The 19,496-nt window shown below is 39.6% G+C and overlaps 1 protein-coding gene across 4 annotated transcripts in view; it reads right to left on the bottom strand.

Moving 5' to 3' along the window:
- Window positions 1–3,552: 3,552 nt before the first annotated feature.
- The window catches only part of PPA1 (inorganic pyrophosphatase 1), a 37,052-nt gene continuing 21,108 nt past the window's right edge, over window positions 3,553–19,496 (bottom strand). For all 4 annotated transcript variants that reach the window (XM_046027497.1, XM_046027499.1, XM_046027498.1 and 1 more), the window contains 6 exons: window positions 18,281–18,407; window positions 13,107–13,234; window positions 12,720–12,805; window positions 5,547–5,616; window positions 4,480–4,522; window positions 3,553–3,891 (listed from right to left, as the gene is read on the bottom strand). In XM_046027497.1, coding sequence (XP_045883453.1) covers window positions 3,860–3,891; window positions 4,480–4,522; window positions 5,547–5,616; window positions 12,720–12,805; window positions 13,107–13,234; window positions 18,281–18,407 — 486 coding nt within the window. In that variant the 3' untranslated portion in view covers window positions 3,553–3,859. The remainder of the gene's footprint in view (window positions 3,892–4,479; window positions 4,523–5,546; window positions 5,617–12,719; window positions 12,806–13,106; window positions 13,235–18,280; window positions 18,408–19,496) is intronic.

Genomic DNA, 19,496 nt, shown 5'->3' on the forward strand with positions numbered 1-19,496 from the left:
CACAGCTGCCGCACATGCAGGCCTAGGCTCAGTGATGGCGAAAGTGAATTGATTTCCCCTGGGAGTTCTCAGTCCATCCTGTCCACAGCTGGGCCAGTGTTTCAGATTCTCTTAGCTGGAAAATTGCACCTGGTCACACTCACTGTTGCTGAGATTCACAGTTACGAACAACCAGCCTCCACCGAGCCTCTTCTGTGACCCTGACACTGGGCAAGTCCTTCACCTACATTCCTTCTACCTTTGAGGACAGCTTCATGACCATCTTACAGACGGAAAAACTAAAACTCAAGTAGGTTTAAGTAGTTTAACTGTGTTGACATAGTCAGCTTTGACTTCCAATTCTACGGGAAAAAATACAATCATTTACTGATCCGAAAACTGGCAGAAACCTTGATGACTGATTCCTAACTACTGGGCCAAGTCTACAGAAGTCCTGCACATTGTACAATCCCTCCATTACAAAACCTATTTCTCATCTTCAGAAATCACATACCACTGTGACTGAGGCAACATTTAAAAATAGACTTACAAAAGGAGTCAGAGAAATATTGCTAAAATCTGAATGCTGACATTTCTGATTCTGGTCCAGACAAGATGGCATAGACCCATTTTCCCCTGCTCCTCATGGCGAAGTACAGCTAGAAACCCTGGAGATGGCCAAACAGGCAGCCACAGGAAAACTCTAGGCGGTGAGCTGGTTTGGGACCAGGACCAGAGAGCGGCCCAGTGGCAGGGGCATGTGTGTCCTACCACCCACAGGACAGTCCTTCCCAACCCTTGACCTAGCAATAGAAGGCAGCCCAGGGACACTCATTCCTGCCCCTTAGAGAGTGGGAGTCTGTCTGGTGGCAGGACACCAGCTGGCAAGGGGGATCACTGGGAGTCCAGCCAGGAATAAGCCACCAGGGAGGTATTCTCCTTCCCTACAGACTCCCCCTTTCCCCCAAGTTTCCTCGGTGGGTAGGCGGACAGGCTGAGCCAGAGGAAGAAACCCAGCTATAGCAGGTGCGCTGGTTACAAGCCTCTTTATCCCTGAAGCCTAAAGTAAGGCTCTCCTCGCCCACCCAGGGACACTAGCCCAGGAGGGTGGGGGTTGGGAGGACCAATTCGTGGACCCACACGCCCTTCCTCCACCAAGAGATACCCACCAGAGCCTTGAGGCAGCACCTGCAGGGACCAATAGAAGCCCCAGTGGCACCAGGGGAAACGAAGCACACCAGATTAACAGTGCAAAGCACTGAAAATTAAACCGCATTGAAACCACGGTCAGCAAAGTGGGCCAAGCCTCATGCACTAGCCCTCAGTGAGGGATGCCTGCTAAAATCGAAGAGTTACACAGGACCATAACAGACAGAACACCTAGGACACAGCTAATCCATCATACCGTGAAAGAAGAAAATCACCACTTAAGTGAAAAAAAGACAATGGAGTGATGAATCTTAACAAGGAATTTAAAGCAGCCATCTTAAAACTGCAATTAGACTGTCAATTAGAAATTCCCTTGAAATAAGTTAAAAAATAGACAACCTTGGCAAAGAAATAGAAATTATAAAAAAGAACCAAATGGAAACTATAGAACTAAAAATATAGTAACTTAACAGTTCCATAGTAACAGAACACCTGCTGGGCAGGTTCTCTGTGAGCGTGGAGATAACAGACAGGCTCCATGAACTCGAGGACAGAACAACACAACTCACCCAGTCTGAAACAGAGAGAAAATAGACTGGAAAAACAAAACAGAGCCTATGGACCCATGGACGGTAGCAAAGGATCCAATCCTTTTATCATCAGGCTCCCAGAGAAAGAGGACGGCGGTTGGGGCTCAAAGAGTATTTAAGGAAATACAACTGGAAAATTCCCACATCTGGTGAAAGACACAAACTTACAGATCCAAGCTGAGCAAACCCTGAACAGAGTAAAATGTGAACATAGCAGTAATTATCTTACATGTGAACTGGTACAACACTCTGGAAACCAATTTGGCAGCTTCTTATGAGACTAAGCATCCATCATTTGACCTGGCAATCACAGTGACAGGTGATACAGACAACAAATGTGTCTGGGAATGCTCCCAGCAGCTTCGGTGTAATAGCCAAAAACTGGAGTGAGCCTACATACATACCAAGGAATACTACTCAGCAATAAAAAGGGATGAATAAAAAGCATGAACTATCGATACATGCAACAACCTAGAGGAATCTCCAGGGAATTATGCTCAGTGAAAAAATCCCACAAGGCTACCCACTGCATGGTACCATTTATATAACGTTCTTGAAATGATAAAGCTGTAGAAATAGAAGACAGATTAGTGGTTGCCAGGGATTAAGGATGTACTACACCCCACTTGTGCTCTCTTGCTCTTTTTTTTTTTTTTTTTAAAGATTTTATTTATTTGAGAGAGAGAAAGAGAGCATGAACTGGGAGAGAGGCAGACGGAGAGGGAGAAGGAGACATCTCGCTGAGCAGGGAGCCCAACATGGGACTCCATCCCAGGACCCTGAGATCATGACCTGAGCCAAAGGCAGATGCTTCACTGACTGAGCCACCCAGGCGCCCCAATAAATAAAATCTTAAAAAATAAGAAAAAAGAACTGCTGAGTGTCTTGTAGGATGCAGGAACTTACATGGATATTCAGTTGTACAGGACAGTACACCACACAAAGGAACACAGGTAAAACTGGAAAATCTGAGTAAGATCAGTGGACCATATCAAAGCCAGTGTCCTGGTGGTCAGTCGTATCATACCATTATTTTGCAAAATCGTACCTTTGGAGGAAACAGGAAGGTATAGAGAAACCCTCTATTATTTCTTACAATTGCGTGTGAATCCACAATGATCTGAAATTTAAAAATCTGCTTAATACAGGCCATTGCATGAGTAACATCTTATTTACAAATGAGAGAACTGAAGTTGGGTGGGTAACTGACCTAAGATCACAGAGAAAAACTGATGGGCTAGGATGGAAAATTCAGGTCTGTACAGCTCCAAAACCTACGACCTTAGTCACAAAGCTATTTGGACTAATAACTCAGAATATAATGTAAATGACTTAAGAATCTAATTCATTGATTAGAGAAATAAAGAAAGTAACTATATCATTTCAAAAGGTGAGCAAGGTTTTGCTTTCTGCTTTGCAGTGGGTTGTTAGGAATTAGTAAAATATAGCATCGAGGGGCGCCCGGGTGGCTCAGTGGGTTAAGCCTCTACCTTCGGCTCAGGTCATGATCCCAGGGTCCTGAGATCGAGCCCCGCATCGGGCTCTCTGCTCAGCAGGGAGCCTGCTTCCCCCTATCTCTGCCTACTTGTAATCTCTCTCTCTCTGTCAAATAAATAAAATCTTAAAAAAAAAAAAAGAATATAGCATCAAGACTACTATAAACATGAGGGATTTCATTCTCAGGTTCCTAAAAATAAAGTCAGTTTTAATCTAATAATTATGAAATTGAATTATAAGATCACTGATAGAAAACAAACACCAAATAGCACCCGTGCCCACTTGGTAACGTCAGGCTGCAGAGTAAAGTAAAAATATTATAAATGAAGTTATGAAGTGTTGGCAAAATAATTTTATTTTCTAACACATGGTAAACATATACATCCAACATGCATTCATCTTGCATATTCACAAATGACTTCTAAATTACAACAACTGCTTTGATAGTGAAACACGTACTCTCTCTTAGTTGAGATATGAAAAATGCTTTTAGATGCATAACATTCTGAATATATTGGTCACAGCAGAGTTTCCTTTAGTTAGATTAGTTCTATGAATGTGAAGCTGTGAGAAACTGCTTTTGCATCTGCGGCTCCAGATGAACAGGGTGCGGCATCACCAGCCTGTACTCCGCAGAACAGTCATTAGTTCTTCTGGTGATGGAACCACTTATCCACTGCATTCGGATATAAAGAAAACCAAATTAGAATCTCTATTAAGAATCAAAATTTAAAATAGTAAAAAAGAATCAAAATACACCCAAAATATAACAACGAATATCATACTTGCTTTCATGTATCCTATCACAGATCACCTTAAAACTGACACCTGAAGTTCCACTACGGCAAAAACAGGTAATTTATCACAGTGTTTTCTCCTGGGCTTTCTCACTCTTGATCCTAATCGATAAACACGTGATTCTCACCAGAACCACCTTACAGAGAATTCTAAATGTAAAGGGGGAGAAAGCTGTGTTGGTGGCCAGAAGGGGATCCAGATCCAGATCCTCCCGGAACCCAGAGGGCAACAGCGGGTCATGGTTTGGAAACTGCTGTGATGGGGGCTGGCGTGAAGGGTGGCAATGCAGCCATCTTTCTTCCCACATACATTATGGAACTCTAAAAATGTTTCTTCCTCCCTTCTTTCTCTTTCTCTGTGGGTGTGGTGTGTAATATATACCTGTAGGTACAGATATATTTTTCCCACACACAATGACACTAAACACAAAATGTTTAGTGTAATTTTACAAGAATATAGATCTTACCATCTGTCGGTACTGTGCAGGCAGATTCGCATGGTGGCGGTAACTAAAATAAAATATTAAAATGTATTAGTCTAATTCCAGAAAAAAAAGTAAGCCAAAAAAGTATACCAACACAAAAATTAAAAAAACAATCTGAACAGAAGATAACTCTCCCAATTTTTAGGTTCTAAAAGTCATTTTTAATACATAAGAACAAGGCAAGGTTCACTTTACGGCCAAAAAAAAGATTCAGGCCCTATAGCTTTTGATTGAACACAGGAGGATAAATAAAATGAAATACTGCTTGAAATAACGGATTGATGCATATATAATGAATTTACATATACACATATACAGAAAAAGTAGGCAGAGTGTTCTCATTGAAAAGTTATGATTGTTAACCACTGGTTTTCCCCTTCCAATTCTTCTTACTCACCTCGACTGTCAGGATTCAGATATAAAGAGAAATCTAAATGTACTGGCTTCATTGTTAAATCATTCTTTTTCCTCGTACTACACCCCACTTACAAGGCAGTAAAGTCAGACTTCATTTTCTTTTCCTCATTTAATATAGTAAATGAAAATAATTTAAGGTTATCTAGTTTAGTCTTTTGGTTGATCCAAATCAAATAATTAAAAATAATACAAAGCCAAAATTATTTCTTTCATGAATAGTTTACTACAAAAAAGTCTTTTCTAGAGTTATGACCGCTCCTCCATGGTGCCTGAAACTTGACCACCTTCTCAGTCCTTGGTATAACCAAGTCTAGTAAGTTCCCATTAATTCATTTGGAAAAAGGGCTTAGGATAGGTACACAGGATTTGGGTTAGAACCTTCTGGAATCACTTTGATTGTTACAAGTGTACTATTTGCCCACTTAGAGTTGACTAGGACCCTTTTCAGCTTCTCTCTTCAGTCAAAAGTCCACTTGTGTGCACTCACGGTTTGTAATTTCAAGACCACACACAATGATATGCAGCCAGGAGGGACTCCCAGTATTTGCTGAAGGAAGTACTTTCCCTCCTAATTATCGTCTTAATCTGTTTAGCACCAGGTACGTTCTTTTTCAAGGAAAACTTTTACATACAGCATCCACGATAGCTTTGGCAGCATCAGGGTCACACTTGAAGGGGCTCCCAGACACTGTAGTATTCATGCTATTAAATAAAACAGAAGTAATCATGAGTTACAGTAACAAAACTTGTCTCTTAAGAGTCAAAAAGCAACAGATAGGGGCACCGGGGTGGTTCAGTGGGTTGAAGCCTCTGCCTTTAGCTCAGGTCATGATCCCATCCGGCTCTCTGCTCAGCAGGGAGTCTGCTTCGCCCCCCCCCCCCCCCCCCCCCCCCCCCCCCCGCCAACCCCGCCAGCCTCTCTGCCTACCTGTGATCTCTGTCTTTCAAATAAATAAATAAAATCTTAAAAAAAAAAAGCAACGGATAGAGATGGTAGGCCCAAAGAGATTCAAGTTTGGTTTACTTGCATCTCAGGTTTACTCAAGTTGTAGGATACAAAATCACTATATACAAAAATCTGTCACATTTTCCATATATTAATACTAAACTATCAGAAAGAAATTAAAACAGTAACATTTACAGTTACATCAAAAAGAATAAAATACCTAGGAATAAATTTTTTTAAAAGTAATCTACATGTCCAATGTGGGGCTCAAATTCATAACCCCGAGATCAAGAGCCGCATGCTCTACTGAGCCAGGCACCCCGACTTAACCAAGGAGGTGGGAAAGATGTGTACACTGAAAATTATAAGACTCTAATAAAAAGATTGAGGAAGACACAAATAAATGGAAAGATAGTCCATGGTCATGTACTGTGAGCATTAATGTGGTCAAAATAGTCATACTACCCAAAGCAATCCAGATTCAGCACAATCCTTATCAAAATTCAGTGGCATTTTTTCACAGAAATAGGACAAACCTGAAATGTGTTTGGAGCCACCAAAGACCCTGAGTAGCCAAAACAGTTTTGAGAAATAAGAGCAAAGCTGGAGGCATCACAGTTCCTGATTTCACGCCACAGTAATCAGAACAGTACGGTATTGGCATAAAAACAGATACACAGATCAAAGGAACAGGACACAAAGCCCAGAAATAAAACCCATTCATATAAGGTCAATTAATTTACAATAAAGGAGCCAAGAATATACAGTGAGAAAAGGACAGTCTCTTCAATAAGCGATGCTGGAAAAACTGGATAGCCATGTGCAAAAGAGTGAAACTGGACCACTATCTTACATTGTACACAAATATTAAATCAAAATAGGTGAGACTTGAATGTAGACCCGAAATCATAAAACTCCTAGAAGAAAACATAGGCAGTAAGCTCCTTGACATCAGTCTTGGAGAAAAATTTTTGGATTTATCCAAAAAGCAAAGACAAAAAAAAAAATAAACAAGTAGGACCATATCAAACTAAAACACCTCTGCACAGTAAAGGGAATCATCAACAAAATGAAAAGGCAACCTACTAAATGGGAGAAAATACCTGAAAAGCATCTATCTGATAAAGGCTTAACATAAAAAATATAAAGAATAGCAAACGAACAATCTGATTTAAAAATGGGTAAAAGGACTGGATAGGAAATTTTCCAAAGAAGACATCCAGGTGGCCAACAGGTACATGAAAAGGCACGCAACATCACTCATCATCAGGGAGATGCAGATCAAAACCACAGAGAGATGTCACCGCACACCTGTTAGAATGGCTATTATCAGCAAGAAATAACAAATGTTAGTAGGATGTAAAAAAAAAACAACGAAGCCCTTGTGCGCTGTTGGTAGAAATGCAAATTGGAGCAGCCCCTGCTGAAAACAGTAGGAAGGGCCCTCAAAAAATTAAAAAAAAGAACTACACTATGATCCAGCAATTCCACTTTGAGTATTTATCTGAAGAACAAAAACACGAAATGGAAAACACACATGCACCCTCATGTTCACTGCAGCCTGATTTACAGCAAGACATGGAAACAATCTAAAGGTCCACCAATGAGCGAATGGACAAAGAAAATGTAGTAAATGGACTATTACGCAGTCATAAAAGAAAATGAAATCTTGCCATTTGTAACAACAAAGATGGTAGCTGAGGGCATTATTCTAAATTAAGTAAGTTACACAGAAAAAGATAAATATCATTATGATCTCACTTATATGTGGCATCTAAAAAAGCAAAAAAATCAAGTTCACGGATCTAGAGAACATACTGGTGGTTACCTGAGGTGAGGTAAGGGTGGATCAAATGGGTGAAAGGGGTCAAAAGTGCCAGTTTTCAGTTACGACTAACTCATGGGTATGTAACATACAACCATGATGACTATAGTTAATAATACCATATTGCATATTTGAAAGTAGCTAGGAAAGTGGATCTTTTTTTTTTTTTTTAAAGATTTTATTTATTTATTTGACAGAGAGAGATCACAAGTAGGCAGAGAGGTAGGCAGAGAGAGTGAGAAGGAAGCAGGCTCCCTGCCAAGCAGAGAGCCCGATGCGGGACTCGATCCCAGGATCCCGAGATCATGACCTGAGCCGAAGGCAGCGGCTTAAACCACTGAGCCACCCAGGCGCCCGGAAAGTGGATCTTAAAAGTTCTCATATCAAGAAAAAAAATGCTGTAACAATGGGTGGTGATGGATGTTAATTGGACTTAATGGTGATCGTTTTGCAGTATATACAAATATCAAAAATCATTACACTGTATACCTGAAACTAACATAATGTTATGTCAATTATACCCCAATGAAAAATAATTTTTTGGAAGTTGAAGATGGCAGACCAGATGAAATTCAAGTTTGATTTAGTTGAAAGCTTTCTCACCCATATAAAATATTCTCTTTATTTGGCTAAGGTATAGCTATTCTTGTTGCCAATTTTATTCTAGTACCTAAACAAGTTCAAATTTAGAAATCTAAAATGGAATGTCCTATAATTCTCCCTGAAATAACTAAGAAGTGCACATTAAAATGAGAAACATATCTTTCCAAATTAGACAAAAGCAAAAAATCCTGTCAGTTCCTGTCGGTGCTGGTGAAGCATCTGAGATAAACTAGCCTGTTGGGAGCAACACTTGGTTCTTGGACAAATATTTCTGGAAAAAATCTTTTAAAAAGTCCATGGGCTTTGACAGAGAAGTTCTACCTCTGAGAATTCAAACAGATTTAAACAATGATCTATAAATGTTCAACAGACACCACCTCACCATTGATAAGAATGAAAAGCTGGAAGTAACCAAAATATCCAGCAATGGGGATGATTTAAAATGGTGTATTTAGGGGACACCTGGGTGGCTCAGTTGGTTAAGCAGCTGCCTTTGGCTCCGGTCATGATCCCAGCGTCCTTATTTATTTGACAGACAGAGATCACAAGTAGGCAGAGAGGCAGGCAGAGAGAGAGGAAGTAGCAGGCTCCCTGCTGAGCAGAGAGCCGGTTGCGGGCCTCGATCCCAGGATCCTGGGATCATGACCTGAGCCGAAGGCAGAGGCTTTAACCCACTGAGCCACCCAGGCGCCCTTAATCCTAATTATTTTTTAAAGTATTACACATTCACACAAGCACTGAAAAAAAAAAAAACCTACATGTTAATAGGAATATCTATGGAAAATCTAATAAGAGGGATTTTTTAAAACATGGGTTTTCTTTTTGTTTATCCATAGTTCAAAATTTCCTATATATTAATTGTTATAGCACGAGTATAACATGGGTATGATCAGAAATTGTCTACTAAAATGAAAAAGAAAATATCCGCAGCCTGTTACTTAACATGCATTAAGGTCATTTCTATAGAAATAAGACACCACAAAAATTGAGAACTTAAAAGCAGTGTATTAGGATCATACATTTTCTCACAAATATATAACTGCTTATTTTATCTTGTTTGTGGAAAGACAGTGTTTTCACTTTACAGGACATTATCCTGACTCACAGAACAGAATATCCCTGAGAATTATTTTTATGTTAGGATTTTCTCATACTCAGAAAAAAATCTTACTGCCCAGATAACTTTGACACTTTAAAAAATGAACATAATACACATATATATAGTTAGAAAATTCAGACAGTCATAAAATGAAAGTCTTCCTCTCAATTATAACTTCTAGTTCTTCCCCCGCCTCCCCAGAAAAACAAAATTTAGACATAAATACATAGATGCTGGTATATGTGTAGGTATGTGTGTGTGGGGGGGGTGCTTATCTTGCATAAATAGGATCATATTAAATACACTACTAGGAACTTTGCTTTTCTCCCTTAATATATTTTAGATATCATTCCATATCAATATATAGAGTTTTTTTTAATGTGCCATTATAGATGTACTTAACCATTACATTTTTTTCCTAACATTTTACTATTATAAATGACACAATAAAGAACATTCTTATACGTGGATCTTGGTGAACTATGGATATATTCCTAGCAGTGATGGTGTGAAGAAATACATGCAATTTTAATTTCTCGACTGGATCCTATCAAAGTGCCCTTCACAAATGTATACCCATTTATGAGCTTAGTAGCTACATATGTATGTTCTTGGTATCTCTGGCTATCTGATTTTTTTCTAATTTTGGCAAATGTAATGGGCAATATCATTATCTTGCTGAACTGCATTTTAAATTATGAGACTGTACACCTTCTTCTATGTAAACTTCCTTCTCCTACCTTTTTCTCCATCTATTGAATTGCTAGTCTTTTTTTTTTTTTAATATTTTATTTATTTGACAGAGAGAATCACAAGCAGGCAGAGAGGCAGGCAGAGAGAGAGGAGGAAGCAGGCTCCCTGCGGAGCAGAGAGCCCGATGAGGGGCTCGATCCCAGGACCCTGAGATCATGACCTGAGCCGAAGGCAGAGGCTTTAACCCACTGAGCCACCCAGGCGCCCCAAATTGCTAGTCTTTTTTGACTTGAACAAGCTGTTTATATATTAAAGAATTTATCCCTTCATTTTATTTTGTTTAAAAAAAAAAAAGCAACTGGGAAAAATTGTCTCCTGATACGTATGAAAAGTAAACCTTTCCTGTATGGATTTTGAGTTTGTGCTCTGTTTAAAAAGGCTTTCCCTGCTATAACCTAATAAAGAAATTCACTTAGGGCGCCTGGGTGGCTCAGTCAGTTAATTGGGCCACTTTCCGCTCAGGTCAGAATCTCAGGGTCCTGGGATAGCACCCCATGTCCTCTTCCCTGCTCAGTGGGGGACCTGTTTCTCCCTCCGCCCCTCCCTCTGCTCATGCAGTATAAATGAATTTTTTTAAAGATTTTCTCAAATAAAATCTTAAAAAGAAATTCCTTATACTTTTTGTAGAATTTTTTCACATCAAAATGTATGTATCTGGCATTAAATACTGATGTAAGACAAGGGCTATAAACTCAAATACCTACAGACCACACCCAATTAACATGTAGCGAGTAGAGAGGCTGAACGTGAGAAAAGGTGCAGAGCTTTCTCTGAGGACACTCCTGGAGCACTTGCCTGGTCACAGCACCTCTTAAAACAAAACAAAACAGCCAGAACATGGTGGTGGTTGCTGGTGTGCACCTCTGGCGTAAGGAATATGTGGAGCAGTTAGGGATCTAGCCCGTTTTCTTCCTAAACAGCCCGTGTGGGTCCATAACCATTCATCCGTAATACTTTGTTATAAACTAAGACATTTCTGGGTCTACCAAACTCCAAAAGGACTACTGAGTGATATGACTTTCTTCTTCAATATCAAACTTTCAGGACAACAGTATTACTAAAAACAATTAACACTCCACCCTGATACAACTACCCTCAATTTTTTTTTCTTTCAGAATTTTCCTGGCTATTTTCACACATAATTTTTTTTCTAATGAAACTGAATGTTATTTATGAACACAGTTTACTTTTCTTTTTAACATATTTTATATTCCTCAAGTGTCTTAAAGCTTTCTTCTTCTGGGTCCTGCAGATGTCTTGTTTATACTTGGTTTGTGTTTTTTTTTTTAAATACTATATTCTATGTGGGGCCTTCTCTTCCATTATGGTTTCTGCTACCACTTGTATAGAAAGCTATTAATATATAGATTCACTTTGTAGTTGGTGACCTTGCTAAATTCTTTTTTTCCCTAGGGTTTTCTGGATACAAAATCATATAATCTATGACAATTTGCTCTTCCTTTTCCAACATTCCTGGATCAAAATACATCCTTTCCCTTATGTACTTCATTGACTATTTCAAGAACATAAGTTAACTGGTGATAGTGGTCATTCTCTTGTAAATTTTTGAGTATTCAAGAGGAAGTATATGATCCTGAACATGGTCTGGAGGCCAGACAGACTTGGATGTGAATCCTAACTCTGAAACACTTATCATGTGGTGACTTTGGTTAAGTTTAACTTCCCTGCATCTCTCTCTCTCTCTCTCTCTCTTTTTTTTTTAAAGATTTTATTTATTTATTTGATAGAAATCACAAGTAGGCACAGAGGCTGGCGGGGGGGCAGGCAGGGAGAGCAGGCTCCCTGCTGAACAGAGAACCCGATTCGGGGCTCTATCCTAGGACCCTAGGATCATGACCTGAGCCGAAGGCAGAGGCTTTAACCCACAGAGCCACCCAGGTCCCCCCTCTCTTTTAAAAGATTTGTTTGCTTATTTGTTTATTTATTTATTTTAGAAAGAGAGAGTGTACACAAGCAGCGGGAGGGGCAGAAGAAAGGAAGAGAATCTCAGGCTCTGACTTCCTGCTGAGTGCAGAGCCTGAGAGGGCTCAATCTCACCACCTCAAGATCATTGATCTGAGCAGAAATCCACAGTGGGCCACTTAACCGACTGAGCCACCCAGGCAACCCCCCACCCCCACCCCGCATCTCTGTTACATGCTTAGCAAATATTTAACTGCTCAATAAATATTAGCGGTTATTATTAGCAGTAATAAAGTCTGTGCGCATGCAATGCATCTTCTGTATTTGTATCAGAGAAAAACCCTTGCACTCAAAATTATTTTACTTGCTACATTCTGAGCATCCTGATGTTAGGAAGCCTTTCCAGTTACCCTCACAAAGCTCTGATCTCAACTGTCCCCTTTATAGTTTTAGTTTGTACTTGTTCAGAAGGTATCTTATGAGTATTTTTCAGTTGCTTATATATCTACCTTCCCACTCCCTTTAGCATGGACTGACAAACAAGTTCTCTCTTTTCTAAGGGAATGCAATGATACAGTATGTTTGTGTCATTAAAATCTCTGGAGCAAACTGGTCTGATTTTTGTGTTAAACATGCAGAGAAGAATTACTGCTTACCAACTGATTCCCTTTCCATCAGTTTTCTTCGTCACTAATGCTCTCCAATGGTCATGAGTGCTTTTAATAATATCAATTGCAAAATCCTATAATTGGAAGAGAATGCATTACAATGACAGATAAGTGTTCTTTCCTTATTATCAACATTTCCCCAAAGACTGATAACTTTGTCTTTTCTGAATTCACTTCCTTGTGTCAAAAGCAGGAGAGAACATTTAAATGGATAAATTAATGTCAAGGCTGTCTTACCAATGTCTTTAAACATTTGTTTTATGACCATATAGTCTTTAAATGGTAACAATATAGTTAAATTAAAAAAAAAACAATATAGTTAAAATAGTCTCAATACAAACAGGCTTAAAGCTACACTTCTAAATGATGCATTACCTTATCTTTGAATTCTGCATTGAAAGCAAACTGGTTCTCTGGTTTTCCATCAGGAACCTTGTACCTTCTGAACCAGTCCACAGTAGCTTCCAGGTAGCCAGGTTTCAGCCGCTTGACATCATTAATATCTAAGAAGAGAATAAGTAGATTGTAAGATGCACAGGTAATTATTCATGCAATAAAAATCTCAAGTATGCACTTTGAGAGAGCTATGGAATGGATTATCAAAGTAAAAGATAACAGAGCTAACCACCTTGTTGAAAAGAGAGCACATACACATGAAAAGGAAATCATCTATGACTTTAAGTATTAAGGAAATAATACAATAATAATTTCTATTAGAGGTGAGGAGGGAGATATGACTGGGGGCTACATAATGAAAGAGTTTGGCAAGGTTAGGTAACTTCTAGAGAAGGGCAGGAGATACCAAAAAAGATAGCCTGAGCTATATTCAGAGGTACACACCCCAATTACCAGAGACAAGAAAAATAGATTATATTGAAATCCATTGACGGGTAACATAAAAGAGACTAGACTTCTTGCTGTATAGGATAGGCATTCTACATCACAGTGCTCTAGTTCTAGCCAACAGGAAACTATCCTGTTAAAAAAAAAAAAAACGTTTCAGAACACCTGGGTGGCTCAGTCAGTTAAGTGTCTGATTTTTTTTTTTTAAGATTTTATTTATTTATTTGACAGAGAGAGCGAGAGAGTGCAAGCAAGGGTAGTGGTAGGCAGAGGAGGAGGGAGCAGCAGTCAGCTCGGCATCTGCCTTTGGCTCAGGTCACGGTCTTAGGGTCATGGGATCCCAGTCCCTCGTAGGGCTCTGCACTCAGCAAGGGAGTCTGCTTAAGATTTTCCTCTGCCCATACCCCCACTCACACTGCTGTCATGTGTGCCCTCTCTAAATAAATATATAAAATCCTTTAAAAAATTTGTTTAAAAAATTTTACAATTTAAATTTTTTTTTAAACTTTTCAAGGTTTCTGTATAGCCATCAACAATGCCTAGCCTCAATGTCCTCAAGGTCAACTTTAAATGACCAAACTGTTGTTCAATGCAAGCAAACAGAAGAAACAAGGGCTAAAAAAAAAAATCAACCAAGAAAAGTATTACTGGAAGGAAGAGTACATTCAACAAGGGAAGCACATTTAAATTTTATAAAATAACTTTGCTTAAGTCCAGTTTATAATTTGTGTAGTTAAAGAATATCATGCATTCGGCATTCTGTTATCTCTCCTCTTGGCCCCAGAGGCCTGTGGGTGGGACTGAACGTTCCTGCCCTCTAATCTCAGTCTTGCGGTGACCAATCCAGTCTGAGGTTAGCTAGGAGCCCCACCTAAGTCACCTAATTAGCATAAACTCAAGTTTGAAGAAAAGGACTTACTGTGAATAACAAAACAGACTAGGAAACACCCAGGAAATTCCAGGAAGTTCTTTGCTAGAAACTAGAGACAAAGACCAAATACATTTTTGTATTATACCACAGCCTAGAAACCTGTAGGAGCTGATGAACTCTCTGACCCTGAACCAGACCTTGAAAAGTACACTGGATCCAGACTGGGGAACCCCTGAACATCAGCCCCAGAAGAGAAAAGGCAGGAAGAAAAGCTTGTCAACTTTTGTTCTCACTTTGCAGGCTGCCAGTGGTCTGCAGAGCTACAACAGTTTTCTGCCTCCTAATACCACATCAAGATCCTACCAGAGACAGCACCCTGTGCTGTTGTTCCCTCTCGGGTTTGGCTGTCCTAATCAGCCAGTCAGTACTGGTGTTGTAGTCTGCATGGAACCCCAGGCTCCCGTGGCCATCTGGTTATTGTGGGCCCCACAATGACAAAGAGGATCCATGTGGACAACCTGGTTGCTGCAGTCCTCTCCCATGGCTCTGTGTGTATCTCTCCCAAAGTTGTGGCTAGTCAAGACTTCTCTCCATCTAGAAACTCCAGTAACGGATGGCAGACACTGTCTCGGGTTGACATTGCCGGAAAGCTGCATACTACCTGCACCATGGGGCCAGCTACCCAGACAAAGTTTCCAGGGTTCTAAGAGCCTCTACTGCAGGGAAATGATACCCTAGCAAAATGCTGCTAACATAATGATAGGTGTGGCTTCCCTAACTGTGGCCAGAGCATGCCACTTAGCGGCTGCGCTCTTATGTAAATAGCATATGGGAAAATGGACACACTGATCATGAGAATCACTGTCAAGGGGTAAACAAACGCAATGAATGCATTCTCACTCTACAAAATTTTAACAATACAGGACAATGTGAAACAAAAAGTCAGTCTCTATTTATTTCTCTTTCTGACTCTGACCCTTCTGCTATCACATCTCTTTGTGGCTATAGCTGAGAAAGGTTCTCTGCTTTCAAGGACTCATGGGATTAAATGAGGCCCATCTAGATAATCCAGGACACTCTCCCCATCTCAAGGACCTAACCTTAATCACATCTGAAAGTGCATCTGCCATGTAAAGTAACCTATTCAGGGGATTAGAAGGTAGATGACTTTGGAAGGGGTGTGGCATCATTCTGCTACTATAAAATTCTACAGGTTTTGACAAATGCATACTATCGTATATCCACCATTACAGTGTCACCATTTGTGGTGAGCAGAATACTGTCCCCAAAGATGTCCCCGTCCTAATTCCCAGAACCTGTGAATATGTCCTGTTATATGGGAAGAGGAAATGAAGGCTGCAGGTGGAATTAAGGTTGCTAATCAGCTGATCTGGAAACTGGGAGATAATCCTGGGATATCTGGCTGGGCTTAATCCTAAAGGTCTTTCTGTGGCAGAGGAAGGCAGAAGAGTCAGTCAGGGAAGAGGGTGATAAAGATTTTACCTTGCAGTTGCTGGCTTTGAAGAGAGGACATGAATCAAGGAATATGGGCAGCCTTCAGAGGCTAGAAAATGCAAGGAAAAATATTTTTCCTTGGAGCCTCCAGAAGGAACACAATCCTGCTGACACCTTGATTTTAGTCCAGTGAGACCCATTTCAGACAGGCAAGAGAAGACTAATTCAATAATGAAAATGGGTTTGATCATTAACTACAGACAAGATTAATATAAAAATAGTCATGAAAACAAGATAGAGTTACAAGGTATAAACATTTCTTTTTCAAAAAGGACTCAGACAATCAGATTATAGCGCTAACCCAAACATGTATGGCCAACTGATTCTCAGTAATAATCCCAACACAATTCAGTGGGGGAAAGAATAGTCTTCAACAATGGTGCTGGGACAAATAGATCTCCATATCCAAAAGAATGATGCTGGCCTCCCATTCATACCATATACAAAAATTAATATAAAACAGATCAAGGGCCTAAATGTGAGAGTTAAATTTATAAAACTCTTAGAAAGGAACATCAGTATAAATCTTTATGACCTTGTACTAGAAATAATGGTTTCTTAGATACAACACCAAAAGTACAAGAAACGGAAGAAAAATTGATAAATCACACAAAAATGGAAAACTTGAGTGCTTTCATTTAGAAAATTAAAGGACAATCTACAAAATGGAAGAAAATACAGGTAAATCATGTATCTCATAAAGGTCTAGTATCCAGAATACATAAAGAACTAGAAAGGCTATAATGAAAAAAAAAAAAAAAAGGTAACAAGTGGGCAAGGAAGTAAAGAAATTAGAACACTGATGGCCAGCGGCAGGACTGTAAAATGGTGCAGCTGCTTTGGAAAAGAGTTTGGCCATTCCTGAAAAGGTTAAACATGAGTCCCCATATGACTCAGCAGCTCCACGCCTAAGTATCTGTATCCAAGAGGATTAAAAACATATGTCCACATAAAAACTTGTTCAGGAATGTACACAGAAGTAGCATTATTCCTAACAGCCAAAAACAACCCAAATGTCTATCAACAGATCAATGGATAAACAAAATGTGGCATAGATCCATGCAACGGATAGAATTCAGCCATAAAAAGGAAGGAGTGCTGATACGAGCTACAGCATGAATGCACCTACCTAGTAAGCATTATGCTAAGTAAAAGAAACCAGACACAAAAAGCCACATGTGTGTGAAATTCCACGTGTATGAAATATCCGGAATAGGAAAATCCATGGAGACAGATTGCAGATTAGTGGCTGCCAGGGCCGGGGAAGAGAAGGGCCTAGGGAGTGACCACATAGAGGTAGCATCTTCCTTTGGAGTGATGAAATATCCTGAAACTAGACAGTGCTGATGGTCACGCAACCTTGTGAATGTACTAAATGCCACCAAACTATACACTTTAAAACTGTTACAGCAGTGAACTTTGTGTTAGGTGAATTATACCACCAAAAAAAGGGGGCGGGAATGAAGTACTGATATGTGTTGTGATGTAAATGAGACTTGAATACATGATGCTACAGGAAAGAAGCCAGACAGACACATTATCATACGATCCCACTTGAGCAAAATGTTCAGAACAGGCAAGTCCATAAAGACACACAATAGATTCGTGATTGCCAGGGACAGCGGGAAATGGGAACAGGGAGTGACTGCTAATGGTTATGGGGCTTCCTCTTAGGGTGGGAAACATGTTCTGGAATTAGATAGTGGTGATATTTGCACAACTGAGTGAATATATGAGAAATCACAGAATTATATATTTTAAAACAAATTTTATGGTATGCAGATCATAGCTCAATAAAAAAATTTTTTAAATAAATAAATAGAGCAAGTAAATGCTAGTATGTATGGAAGGAAGAGAGAAAACAGTCAACACAAACTACCAGATTTTTTCTTTCCTGGAATGAAGGAGAAAGTTTAGTTAATTTTAAGTTAATTATTAGGAAGTTCCCTATGTGCAGTAACAATGCTTTGTCCAATGTTATGCTTCTCCACTCTTTTTTTCTTTTTAAGATTTTATTTATTTGACAGAGAGAGAAAGAGAGAGCACAAGTAGGCAGAGCGGCAGGCACAGGGAGAGGGAGAAGCAGGCTCTCTGCTGAGCCAGATGCGGGGCTTGATTCAAGGACTCTGGGATCATGACCTGAGCTGAAGGCAGCTGCTCAAGCGACTGAACCACCCAGGCATCCCTTGCTTCTCCATTCTTTAACAGTTTGAAGCATGGGCTTATTGCTTATCGCTTCCTGAAGGCAATTCTATCATCATAGGTTAAGTTTGGTGGTGCATAAGATTTAGACATAGATCAGATCTTCAGATTTCCTTACCATTGTAATTGGCTGCATCAGGATCATCCACGTTAATGGCAATGACCTTCCAGTCAGTTTCCCCTTCATCAATCATAGCCAGTATGCCCAGAACCTTCACCCCAATTATTTCACCTCTTGCACATACCTGAGAGTCAATAACCACAGTCAGGACAATACTACAGAATGAACCTTTGGAAGAAAAGTTCTACTTGGCAGATAACAAGAAATATGGAAGATGCCAAGTTTTTGCAAACTTACCTTAAAATTGTTCCTCTGAGCAATTTTTAAAAAGCTAAACAAGCAAATCCCTGTCAGTCCTATCAAAATTGAAAATAGGTACCCTTATTACTATTACTATTATTCCCTATTATTACCTATTACCCTCATTACTTAAGCAATAGCATGGTTCAGGATAATTCATATTTTTTGAACTGTCACTGATTGTGCCAAAGAATACATCCTCCATAATGTTTCAAAATCATATTTAAATGTGTTTTCTTGAAATAAGTCAGTCAGAGAAAGACAAATACTATATGATCTCACTCATATGTGGAATTCAAGAAAGAAAACAGATGAACATATGGGAAGGGGTAAAAGTAAAAAGGAGAGAAGGAAACAAACCATAAGAGACTTTTATCGATAGAGAACAAACCGAGGGTTGCTGGGGGGGGGGGGGGGGAGGTAGGTGGGGGATGGGCTAAAAGGGTGATGGGTATTAAGGAGAGTACCTGTGTTGTATGTGAGTGATGGATCACTGAATTCTATGCCCCCCATCCCTCGGGTCAATTAGGCAAGTCATACAATATGACTTAACTTTATGAGTTAAAAACATCAATGACAGCTTTCTTTTCAGTTAACTATTTCCCTGAGTCTGAGACAGATCATAAAGAAATATAACTGTAGTCATAATCTTAGAGCAGCCCTACTTGATAAAGAAATTCTCACCATGATAAAGAAATTCCCTCTCATGAGCTTATCTGGCATGGGGCAGTTCATTAGGCAAGGTTTGCCCTGCACTGAGATGAAATTTGCCTCCGGGTACTCTTCACCTACTGACTGGTCATGTGCCTTCTGAAGCATGCAGAAAACCCCTACTTCTCCCACGTGTGTGTACAGTCACGCATGCATATGTACACACATTTCTAGACTAGGTTTCAATGCACAGATTATAGTATACAAATGCTTAGATGAACCAGAAGCTGTTAATTTATCAAAGAGACATCATTATTTCGCT

The sequence above is a fragment of the Meles meles genome, chromosome 13, assembly GCF_922984935.1.
Source record: "Meles meles chromosome 13, mMelMel3.1 paternal haplotype, whole genome shotgun sequence".
Lineage (NCBI taxonomy): Eukaryota > Metazoa > Chordata > Mammalia > Carnivora > Mustelidae > Meles > Meles meles.